The following is a 12228-nucleotide window of genomic DNA, read 5'->3' as shown; positions in this document are numbered from 1 at the left end:
AAACAATCAGTAATAATAAACTAGAAAAATGTTGTGTTCCCTCTAAAATTTTCTTCTTTTGACATGACCTATAACCTTTGGGTATCATGAATTTGTTTACTCCAATAATTTATTATCAAATACTAAATCATCCAAAGAAAGTGTGTCATGTCAATAGGTGAAAATTTTGGGTGTTGAATAAACTAAATTACTAAATATGCCATTTAGGGACTATTGTATTTACTTACGGAGTAATTGTCATCAATTAAACACCTATCAAATTTGTCATATGTTATATACCTACCCCTTCACCAGTCTCAAGAACATGAGCGGGGAAAATTATATTGTAGATCATAGTTCACATTGGATAATGGAGCACAGATAAATGTTCATTTTTAGTATATCGAACGTTCATTTTTAAGCAACATACAAATATAGTTAAAAATTAACTTTCAAAAAAAAGGAGGAAATTTCAGTTTTGGTCATACGACTATAAGGGTCTTGTTAATTTCAGTCATTGACTTTTAAAAATGTCAATTTAGTACCTTAACAATGCAATTTTTATCAATTTTGATCACTCTTGACTAAATTTCTGGTCTAATCTCGACGAAAAACTTAATTAAACAATTAATGTTTAATGTGAGGGGCAAATTGGTCTTTTTAAATGTTGTCACTCCTCACTGCCACCGCTTTTCCCCACCCGAATTCGGAGCCGCATAGGTTGAACCGCTGAAAGCTGCTGATGGCTACAATATTAGCCGGAAAGTTCTTTTTCCCAACAAGTTCCACCGGAGATTTTACCCATCGCATATACTCATTCATTACTTCTTCACGGGTCTGCTTTTGAACTTCCTCCTTTATCTGCCACGCTACCCAACCCGGTCCCTTCCCTAAAATCTTCCCTGCTTTAGCCGTTATTCTCCTAAAGTAAGCAACGTTTCCCCAATAGCTTTCTGGTAGAGGCATTCTCGCTCGAGCTCCGATAATGATAAAGAGATTAACATCTTCATTACTGTCAGGATGGCGAGCGCGAGTGACAGCCCGCCAAAGATGAGCCATATACGACTGTAGGGAAGAGGTATTAATAATGGAGTAGTCGTTGTTGTTCCCATTTCAGAGTTGGCTTTTGCTTTGAGCTTAGCAACATTTTCTTTGCTTAAATGGAAAACCCTTTCTGGTGGCTACGATCTCAGGGACGGTAGTTAGGAGGCGGTGGCGGCTATGGCCGCAGGGATGGTGGTTATGGCGGCATGGCTACAGCGGAGGTGACCGCTACTCTAGGGGGGGGGGGGGGGGGGGCGATGATGGAAGTTGGAGGAGCTAATCTAGCATTTGTGTTGCGTGATTGATGTTTTGCCCCTGGATCTGTTAGATGTTAGATCTGTTATGGTCCTTCTGCTATGGCGTTTGGTGTTACTTTAAGTCTGCATGATTGGTTGTCCGTTTCGGTTATCTGTGGTTATCTTTGCTTGTAAATCTGTATTTACAAAGTTCTCGAGGAATGATGTAAATGATGATTTGCAAAAAATTAAAAAAAAAAATAGAAAACCCTTTCTAGGAATGGCACTGGCGGCGTGAAACCTTCCAGCAGTGATCTTTCATTCTCGTTTATCAGAGGGAGATAAACTGGGTACGTTGTGTTATCGGGAAAGAACCGTTCGAAGATGGGAGTTGTTAACGACGGTTGATGGAAACAACGTGATAATTCTGACCAGAAATTGAAGAAATTCCAGAAACAAGTGCCGCCTTAGATTAAACTATTCAGACCACACTTAAAAAGACGAATTTGCCCTTCAGATTAAGCACTAATTGATTAATTACGTTTTTTTTTTCGGTGAAATTTGACCATAATTTGATCGTAGTGACTAAAATTGATAAAAATTGTATAGTCAAGGTACTAAATTAATACTTTTGAAAGTCAATGACTGAAATTAACAAGACTCTTATAGTCATAGGACTAAAATTGAAATTTCCTCAAAAAAAAAAAAAAAAATTAGTATACTGAAATTGAATCTTCAATCAGGGGTGGAGGCACTATGGGGCAGTGGGAGTCGCTACCCCCCTCCCCCCTCCCCACCCCTATATATATATATATATATATATATATATATATATATATATATATATATATATATATATATATATATATATATATATATATGTACTTATATATATATATATATGTACCAAAAAAATGTACATATATAGTATTAAATATTACATAAAATCTATATTTATATTAATATTGCTAATTGTTTGAGTAGTTTAGTTGGTTGAGCTCTAAATTCAATGTTAAAAAGCTTATTTCACAAGTTCAAACTCATTAACAATATTTTTTCTTATCTTCTCTCATTTATTTTATCTCTTTCATTTCTTCACACAAGATAAATTAAATATTTTTTTAGTCTACTTTTTATGAATCATTTAATTAAAAAATTAAATTCTCTTTTAATCTATTTTTTTGAATCATTTAATCAATGTAGTATATAAGTTTATATTATACTTTATTTTATTCGAATTAATTTAGAAAAATCGATTTAACTAAAAGAAATTAAAATTAAAAAGTATTTATGAATATAGTGTTATTCAAATTATTTTATCTAATTAATTATGTTTCATATTTTGTCATAAATATTTTCACATTTTCACTCCACTCAGGTATATTTTTGGCTCCAACCCTAATTATTATGTAATCTATCAAAAATATTCTATTGTAATTTATAATGTATTTCGTATTTTAATCCTATTATGACTGTTTGATATTTTGGCATTGACATTTGTAACGTCATTTAATCTTCGCCCCACTCATGTAATTTTTTGAATCCATCACTGTTTTCAATATATTACAAATGTACTTTATACCAGTGATCTACCTTACAATGTGGATCATAGTCCCAATATACTTATTATGAATAAGCTCAACGACATCCACATGCGATGTCATGGATGGCTTTGTCGTTCTGTAACTCCTTGTCATGCCCAATCTTAAGGATGCTTTAACATCCATTTCTCATGCTTTATAAAAGATGTATGGGTAAGTCAGTCAAAGTTATAAAGTTAGGATGTGCACTGCCAATAATTTTTGTCCGAGTATTATTATTATTTTTTATATACACCTCAAATTTTAATATATTTCTTCTGGTCTCATTTTATTTTATGTATAGGAATTGATTGATGATACTTAACTCAAATTATTTACAATTTAATTTTTTGTGTATTTAGTTAAGTGTTAGTATATAAAGTTTATATTATTAAGAGTACTATTAAATATAAATTTTAAAATTAAAATTATTGTAAAAACTAATTAAAAATAAATTATAATTGATTTGACTAATAAATTATAGACTAACAGACAAAAGCATGAGACCCATGAGATATACATAATACAATACCACCTCCTTCCTTTTTTTTTTTTTTTTTTTTTTTTTTTTTTTTTTTTTTTTTGTTACGTCAATTCACACTTCTCAAGTTCTCATAATAATAATTGTAATTAAATTATGCTTAGTGTTAAGCCACTTTATTATGCTATAAAGTGAGTAAAACGTAAAATTATTGAGGACATTAAAAGTGTGATACAACTCATACAAGTATACAACTAAATAGAGAAGGATGAGATGGTCTCACGGATTCTTATTTACCATATGGATCGGATCAAGATGAAAATATAATACTTATATTAGAAAATATAACACTAATTTGGAATAAATTGGTTGTTACTTATAAGAAAAATCGTAATACTTTTGTTGAAAAATATGATACTTTGAAATTAAAATGTAATATTTTAGAGTTAAACAATTACTTATGAAAAAAAGTGTAATACTAATCAGGAACAAATTGATTGATTGATACTTTTTTTTTTTTTTTTTTTTGAAAGTTTGATTGATACTTATGATAAAAAAAAATGTAATACTTTTGATAAAAATATAATACTTTTAAATCAAAATATAATATTTGGGAGTTGAACAGTTACTTATGAGAAAATATAATATCAATCAGGGATAAATTGATTGATTATTGCTTATGAGAAAAAATGTACTACGTAGTGCTTATGAGGACAAATGTAATATTTTTTATGCAAAATGTAATACTTTTAAATCAAAATAAAATATTAGGAGTTAAGAGTTACTTATAAAGCAAATTGTAATAATTATGATGGAAAGTATAATATAATACTTATAGAAAAAAAAAAAAAAAAACTTCGACACGTCACACGGATGAAGATTTGTGAGATGATATCATAGGAGATTTTGCCAAAGTAATTTTGTTGGGAATATGTGTACTATTATTTAAATCATATGATAAAATCAATCTACGACTCGAAATACATGACTAATAATATTGGGATAGTAGCCGGGTCAAAATATTGTTGACAATGTACTAAAAGCATCCACATTAGAAGAGAATGTGGAGTTATTTTTTACATTAAATTTCTCAAGCAAAAATAATAGTTGATGTGAGAAAGAAATAATTGGGAAAGATTTAGCATGCAATGGCAAAAATAATGTCAGAAAAGAAAAAGTAAAAAAAAAATAATAATAACACCACAAAAGCTGAGCCAAGGCCATAGAATAGTAAACCAGACATGCAAAATGAAACAAGCTGAGGAGGACGTTTGAATAAAAAAGGACCAGCATATGTATGTGTTATGTTCGGAAAAGTCGAGAAAAAAGAAAGAAAGAATCACAAAACCAAAATCCAATAAAAAGTAAAGTTAATTGATGATGTTTTTTTTTTTAGAAAAAGAAAAAGAGTAAAGGAAAAAACTGTGGCAAGTAAGAATCCTTAAGTTTCCACGTTTTTATTATGGATTATTACAAGTTTTTCATGCGCATTGCGGGAATGAAATAATGTTCAATGATTATTTTTAAATAAGTACTTTTATATCAATGCAAGATTATATAAGAAATGTTTATGCATAGGTAATTGAATGTTGAATTTGTTTATTTAAATAAGTAATTCAAAGTATACAAATGCAAGATAATATATGAGAGATTGACTATAATTGTCACTAAAATAAATGTTTGCAACTTTGTAATAACGCTAATCTAAAAATGATAGTCTAAATAAATACTATTTTTGGCTTAAATATCTCTAAGTCTTCTTAATTCTCTTTTGGATAACATTGTCATTGTCTTCATGTTCAGTACTTGTCATCTTCTTTTTATATTGGTAGTGTGTCATGTGCAATTGAGTTACTGGTGGTAGCATAGAGGGTAGTGTCATACAATGAGATTATGGTGTAGGAAGTCTTAGATTTGTCTTGCTGTGTATATGATTTAATTTTAGTTGTACTACGAACTCTTTATCTTGCAAGCGCCGGTTGATATTTGGCTGTGATAGTTTTTTCTCCTACATGTTTCATGTGTTGTGAGATGTGTGTCGTATATTATCATGTGAAAGTATTCAACAACATATTAATATTTATTATATTTGTATAAAATACTTGGTAAATAAATATATATAACATATTTTTTTTATTATAACTTGGTATTTAATTACAAAATAGTGTAAAAATAAGACCATGGACAATGTAGTGAATATAATTAATTAATGAATTTGAAGGTAAGGAATCTTTGAATTGTAGAAAATAAAGATAATATAACTAATGGAATTATATATCTTTTTAATTTTTTTTTTATAATGAATATATTTTTTTTAAGAATAAATGCACTATAGACATCTTTTTTTTTTTTTTGAATGCTACTAGCTCTATTACATTGTAGTATCTGTTCATATACTTTCTCAACCTACTGAAACACAACGAGCTAATAACACCTCCATTGAGGCTCGAACTTACAACCTTCCAAATGGAAGTCCAACCCAGGTACCATTAGACCACATAGTCCTGGTTATTAAATGCATATGTATTATTTTTTGTTGTAGCTACTAATTTATTTATTTAATTTAATAAGAGTAATAAAGTGAAGTATTTACTTTTCATCCACAACAATGAAGTCTTTGATTTTTTATTTATTTATATTATTCGTTGTTGAGACAATTTGTTTTGGGAGTTTGCCAATGACAATTGCTACAATTGCTGTCAATAGAGGATGATAATAAATAATTCGAAATATATGGTTATAATAGATATTGTTATAATGATATAGTAATAATTAACTTACAAATTTCTTTAGCAGTTTTCATAAATTAATAAAATTTTAAGAATGATGTATAAACTTGTTCAATTGGAACCAATGGGATGTCAACTATTAGTGTAATTAAATATTTAATATACTTGTATGACTTAGATTAGTTGAGCTATTCTATAGCCTATTGTACAGGGAATTCTATTGCTAGTATTATTGTATCAGGTTTTCAGTTATTGAATTAATCGACACTTTCCCAATCTCACCTGGTATCAGTTAGCCAGGCTTATCCCTTTTTCTCTCATTGCCTCAACCGAGAATGTTTAGCAATTCATCGGGAGAGAACACCGACGGCAACCACCGTCTCCTCCCTAAACACCAACCCCGGTTCTCTAAACTCCGCTCACCATTTCGTTTCAATAAAATTAACCAATCGTAATTATTTGTTTTGGAGAACCCAGATCATCCCCTTTTTCCGCGGCCAAGGTTTGTTAGGCTACATTGATGGCGGTCGTCCTTGTCTATCGCCGACCATGGAGGAACCAATGGGATGTCAACATTGTCAATTCTTTGGAAAATGATCCTACTGTTTTAGAGTCCAGTGTAGTTGTATTTATGATCAACAACTTTGTATTTAGGTCGCCCAGGTCTGACAATGATGTAAGAACAATTTTGTCCAATAAAAAAATAATAGTACAATATTTGTAAAGTAATGCACAATTGTACCATTGTAGAAATACATACAAAAAATATTAATACCATAATGATCTAAATCATTCCAATAATGCAAAAGCATAATTGAAATATTGAGTCTTGTTCTAAATTAAAAAAAAAAAATTAATTAAACGAAAAGAAAAAGAAAAAAAAAACTTGATCTAATTTTTTTTTAAATGCAAAGAAAATGATTTTCAAAGTTTCCGATTTATAATCTTTGATGCTCAACTTTGATTTTAAAAAAAAAATTAACTTAAATTTGTTTTTTTTTTTTTTTTTAAAAAAAAAAGCAAGAAAATGATTTCAAGGTTCTTGATTTATAATCATTGAATGCTATCTATTTAGTCGGGCTAATTATTTGACCAAAGTTTATGTTAAATTTTATATTGTATTTTTTAATACATTTTATCATATGCATATCATATGTTTAACAATTATGTCAACTCTGATTGGGATGATGTTCGAACTTAAGAACTTTCTTATAGAAATTAATGAGTATGTTAAGAATAATAAATAGTTAATGGAATATATTTCGTTACTAAAGTTTATACTAAGAAAATGTTCAGTTATTTAAGGGAAGAAAATAATATAATAGTGGGTAATAAGAAAATCATTAAAAAATTAAAATCAAAATAAAATGAACCATTCATTTCAACAAACAATTACACTTTGTTCATCTATACTCTTATTAGATTTGTAGGAATATGCTAAAAATAAGCATAGCCTGATAGTCGCTACTATAAATAGAAAGGACCTATTTAGGAAACTCCATGAAAGTAGCATTCTGAACATTCTTGTCTCTCCCATAATAAGCTACAAAATATAGTTTAAGGAAAAAAAAATGCCTTGCCTAGATATATCTACTAATGTCAACCTTGAGGGAGTGGATGTTGATTCATTCTTCAGAGAAGCCACCACCGCCGTTGCCAACATCACCGGAAAGCCTGAAAAGGTACCCTTATCTTCCTCCTCCCCCACCCCAACTCCGATCCCTCTATCTTTATATATAAGTATCTGAATAATTTCCAAATTAAACCTCACTATTTGTGATGTACAAAAATTCTCGGTGAGAAGTGTTTATGTGTTTCTGTCATGTTTTGTATGAAAAAAAGTTTAAAATGTAATTCTTAGAAAGAAATATGTTTCTAGCACGTTTATGTGAATTCTTATTCATTCTTCACCTATATATATTCATCTTTTTCATTAACAATGATCGTTTTACTTTCAATAACCTCTTATTTCACTTTGATTGTGAGATTGTTTTTCTTTCTAAAAGTAAAGTTAGTAAAAGCCAACTTTAAATCAGATCTCATTTATTCTCTCAGTATCTTATACGCTTTTGAATCGATTGATTAATTGTGATATAAGTTGAGTAAATTGTTTTTACACATGACAGTCGGTGATGGTTGTACTAAAAGGATCAGCAACCATAACACTGAGGGGGAACAAGGAACCAGCTGCTTTAGGTGAGGTTTTATCCATAGGAAGCATGAATTCAGAGGTTAAGAGTGACCTAATTTCTTCAATTAGTTCAATTTTGGACAACCATTTCTCCATTCCCAGGGCTCGGTTTTTCCTCAAAGTTTATGATAACAGTTTGGCTACAAGATTGTCCAGAATGTGATGAGACAATTTAATTTGTTGGTAATTACCTGATTTGATTATTTTCAAAAAAAAAAAAAAAAAAAACCTGATTTGATTTGATTTGCCAGTTACTATGTACTGTTCATGAGTAAGGCAACTCATATATGTTACCTATATATGTTAAGGCCGGTTTGAAGAAAACCTAGTGTAATTGTGTAAGAATAATGGCTCTTATGCTAAATTAACCATCTTGTTTGTATTTACTAGCTAGCTAGCATAAATATGGGTTGATCTTCTATGACTTCTTTGTTTGATTTTTCATCTTCACTCACTTTATATTGTTTGTAAAACATACAATTGGATAAACATATTAAAACTACACTAAAAATGGGATAAACCTAGTATATGTGGATTGTTATTGTTGAGAAGAAAACGAAAACAAAGAAGAAGAAGAATAGTTTACGTGGTTCAACTGAAAGCCTACATTCACAGGAGTAAAGGCCAGTTGAACTCGGATCGGTTACGGGTTCAAACTACATAGACAGTTGATAACTTGATATCGCTTTATTTTTTCCACTCGCTATGCTCTAGCATCTACTATCTCCTAATAACATATGAGACATACACAACAATTATGTCATAAATAATAGTTCTTGACTTGGCTATCATTTGTAAATATCACCCACTTTAATCAATACATGCTAACAAAATAAGTCAATCATTTCATAAAAACTCGACTGTATTAGTTTCATTTCATAGAATGCGGATATAGATATTAGTGCGTATAGAAAAAAACATGACATGTTTTCAATAGAATTCTTAATTTGAAAAGTAATTAATTAAAATATGTTATGTTCAATAAAATTCATTCTATTAAAAAAAGTGTAAAATATTACTTTAAAAAAATGTCATACGGCTGCCAATAACATTGGACCACGGCCCAGTCGAAATGTTGCATTAAATCAAGGCAATTTATAACCTACACCATGGCACGCGTTGCATTGTGCGTCCAGATGCAAAACGACGTCGTTTTAAATTCTTCTTTTTTTTTTTTTTTTCTGAAATTTCCCGCCCCAGTGTATGGCAGTTAATTTTTCTTTAAAAAAAAACCCATGTTCAAAAATGTACATAATGTTATACTAGAATACACATAATTGTATATATGAATGTACATAATTATATAACAAAATATACATATTCTTTTTTAAAAGATAATACACATAATCTAACATAATACATAATAAACATAAACTTTTAACATAATATATATCAACTCTTAACATAATATACAAAAATTTTCTGATTCGGATGTATATAATTGTATAAAAAGAATGTACATAATTGTATAAAAAATGTACATAACTGTATGAACAAATATACATAATCGTATGAACAAATATACATAATTACAACAACTTCCTACCGCGCCTCCCAAAACGACGTTGTTTTGGGAGGCGCACAGTGCTACGCGCACTGTGGTGTAGGGTATAATGATTGTTAAATCATGTTCTTAACCTGACTTCATAATTTGAAGTTTGAAACAAGACCAGCCCACGTTGGAAGACATCGAGAAAGAAAGAATTAGAAAATTAAGGATATATACAGGTCAAATAAACTATCAAACATGCATTTTTAAAGATGTAAATAAATTCCAAGTTTAAAAAAAAAAAAACACTCAAATTTGAAAGAAAATTACAATTAAACTCATCTTAGTCTTTATAAAATTGATTAAATGACTACTTTATTTTTTTTCTTATGTGGCATTTTTAGATTATATTTATCGTCTTTGTTCTTTTTCACTTTAAAAAATGGATCATATTGTAATATCATTATATTTTTAAATCAATATTATTTTCTATATATCCTTATAGATTCAATTTACTCTTAAAATATAATATGATAATAATATTAAATTTATTATTAAAAAAGAAAAAGTAAAAATTTATAATAATAAAAAAGTCAACAAAATGACAAAGAACTATGCATTTAGCATTGCAGGCTAATTTAGCAAGCATTGGAAAACACACCATCATATAAATATTTTTGAAAAAGATAATGAAGTGGAAAATGATAAATCATCTTGCGGTCGCCTCCAATTGCAAGGATGGAGAAAGGTTTTACCGAACACGAATGACTGAATGAGTAGTTTATCAAAAGTTCTGTTCCCTAACATTTTTAATTGTGATTTATTTTAGTTTAAAATAACATTTAAATTATGTATTTACAGTTAATAAATTATATACAACATATTTTCTATTTTTAATTTATTTATAGGTACATAATATGTTAGCTGTAGTTACATAACTCGAATATTATTTTGAATCAAAATCTACAATATAAGGTGGACCTAATGACATGATGGTTTGCCTAATTGATATACCATAGACTAGGGTTCACATAATGACCCTTGTCCAAAAATTATGTGTCTGTAGTTAATATATTATGTGTTTTCAATTAATAAATTATGTATCTGTAAATAAATTGAAGGCATATTAACTACAGACATATAATCTATTAACTGTAAACATGTCATTTGAATATCATTTTGGACTAGAGTTCACAATACAAGGTAGACCCTAGAACGTGGTATAACAATAATTATTCCATAGACCATGAATAAAATGTACATTTTTAATATACCAAATGTACATTATTTATGTATTGAATATTAAAAATATATTATTTTATATTCTATTAAAAAATATACATCCATTGCATAAATAATGTGCCTTTAGTATATTAAAAATACATCTTTTATTCATGCTTGAAAATTTGACATGGTATAATTTGATTGGTTTGCCATGGTTTACAAAGAGGAACTTGGGCTAGCATGTTGGGCCTTTTACCATTAGGCCCAGGGTGATCATAACAAAAGGCAATCATTATGCTGTGCAACCGTGTGCACCATGCATGATGCACATGGTGCACACGGTTGCGAATGACGCCGTTTCACTATAGTGGAGTAACGGCGCTATTAGTGACACCGTTTAACTCCACCAATTAATTTTTTTTTTTAAACTCCAATCGACGGGACTTTCACCATTTTCAGTGTGGATATATAATTCACTTATTCTGAATATATAGTTCACCAATTCTTGATATATAGTTCATTAATTCTGGGTACATAGTTCACTAATTTTGGATATATAATTAATTAATTCTGGATATATAGTTCACTAATTTTGAATTTATATTTCATTAATTCTGAATATATAGTTCATTCATTATGAATACACAGATGCAGCGAACTGCCATAAGCCAAAATAGAGTATCAGTAACATGTGAGGATATATGGTTCACTAATTTTGGATATATAGTTCATTAATTCTAAATATATAGCACAGCATAACGCTGTTAACAACAATCGAAAATATTTTTTTAAAAAATCAGACGCGTCGTTTTAATCAAAACGATGTCATTTTTGCAACCGTGTGCACCATGCATAGTGCACATAGTTGCACGGCATAATTTGCGTAACAAAAGGTGTACACGTGAGGCATCCTATTAGAAAACTTTTTTTTTTTTTGAATGGTATTAACGTATCTATTTAATGTCTCTACACTAAAATTCGAACTTGAAACCTCTCATTTGAAGGGTGATACTTATTACGTTCAAACACAAGTTCTTTGGAATATATACTTTTACCATGATTAATTAGAAAACTTTTAAAATTTTAAATTAAATATAACTTTGCTTTCACGTAATTGATGTACGTAATACCAGGAAGTCCGGAAGATTACATGTAAGAATAATTAATACATTAATGCCTTAATGGTACCTTTAAAAAAGAATAATTCCACATGTACTCTCAATTTTTATTTATATTTTTTATTCTTTATAATTTAACATGCTTTGATTGTTCAAT

General features: G+C 29.1%; 1 protein-coding gene and 1 pseudogene across 1 annotated transcript; one reads left to right on the top strand and one right to left on the bottom strand.

The window, feature by feature from the left end:
• Positions 1–639: 639 nt before the first annotated feature.
• Positions 640–2986, bottom strand: LOC109181168 (annotated as a pseudogene).
• Positions 2987–7563: 4577 nt separating this feature from the next.
• Positions 7564–8640, top strand: LOC109181365 (macrophage migration inhibitory factor homolog). Its single transcript, XM_019331115.1, has 3 exons — positions 7564–7731; positions 8176–8436; positions 8480–8640. Exons 1-2 carry the CDS (start codon positions 7621–7623, stop codon positions 8401–8403), a joined length of 339 nt encoding a protein of 112 aa, XP_019186660.1. The 5' UTR covers positions 7564–7620; the 3' UTR covers positions 8404–8436; positions 8480–8640.
• The last annotated feature ends 3588 nt before the right edge of the window (positions 8641–12228 follow it).

Source organism: Ipomoea nil, unplaced genomic scaffold (assembly GCF_001879475.1).
Source record: "Ipomoea nil cultivar Tokyo-kokei standard unplaced genomic scaffold, Asagao_1.1 scaffold1043, whole genome shotgun sequence".
NCBI lineage: Eukaryota > Viridiplantae > Streptophyta > Magnoliopsida > Solanales > Convolvulaceae > Ipomoea > Ipomoea nil.
Note: the sequence above shows the minus strand (reverse complement) of the source record. Positions and strands in the feature narration are given on the sequence as shown.

Coding starts and splice junctions, on each gene's coding strand:
- LOC109181365 (XM_019331115.1), top strand. CDS start 7,621: ATGCCTTGCCTAGATATATCTACTAATGTCAACCTTGAGGGAGTGGAT. Junction 7,732..8,175: donor TCACCGGAAAGCCTGAAAAG/GTACCCTTATCT, acceptor TACACATGACAG/TCGGTGATGGTTGTACTAAA.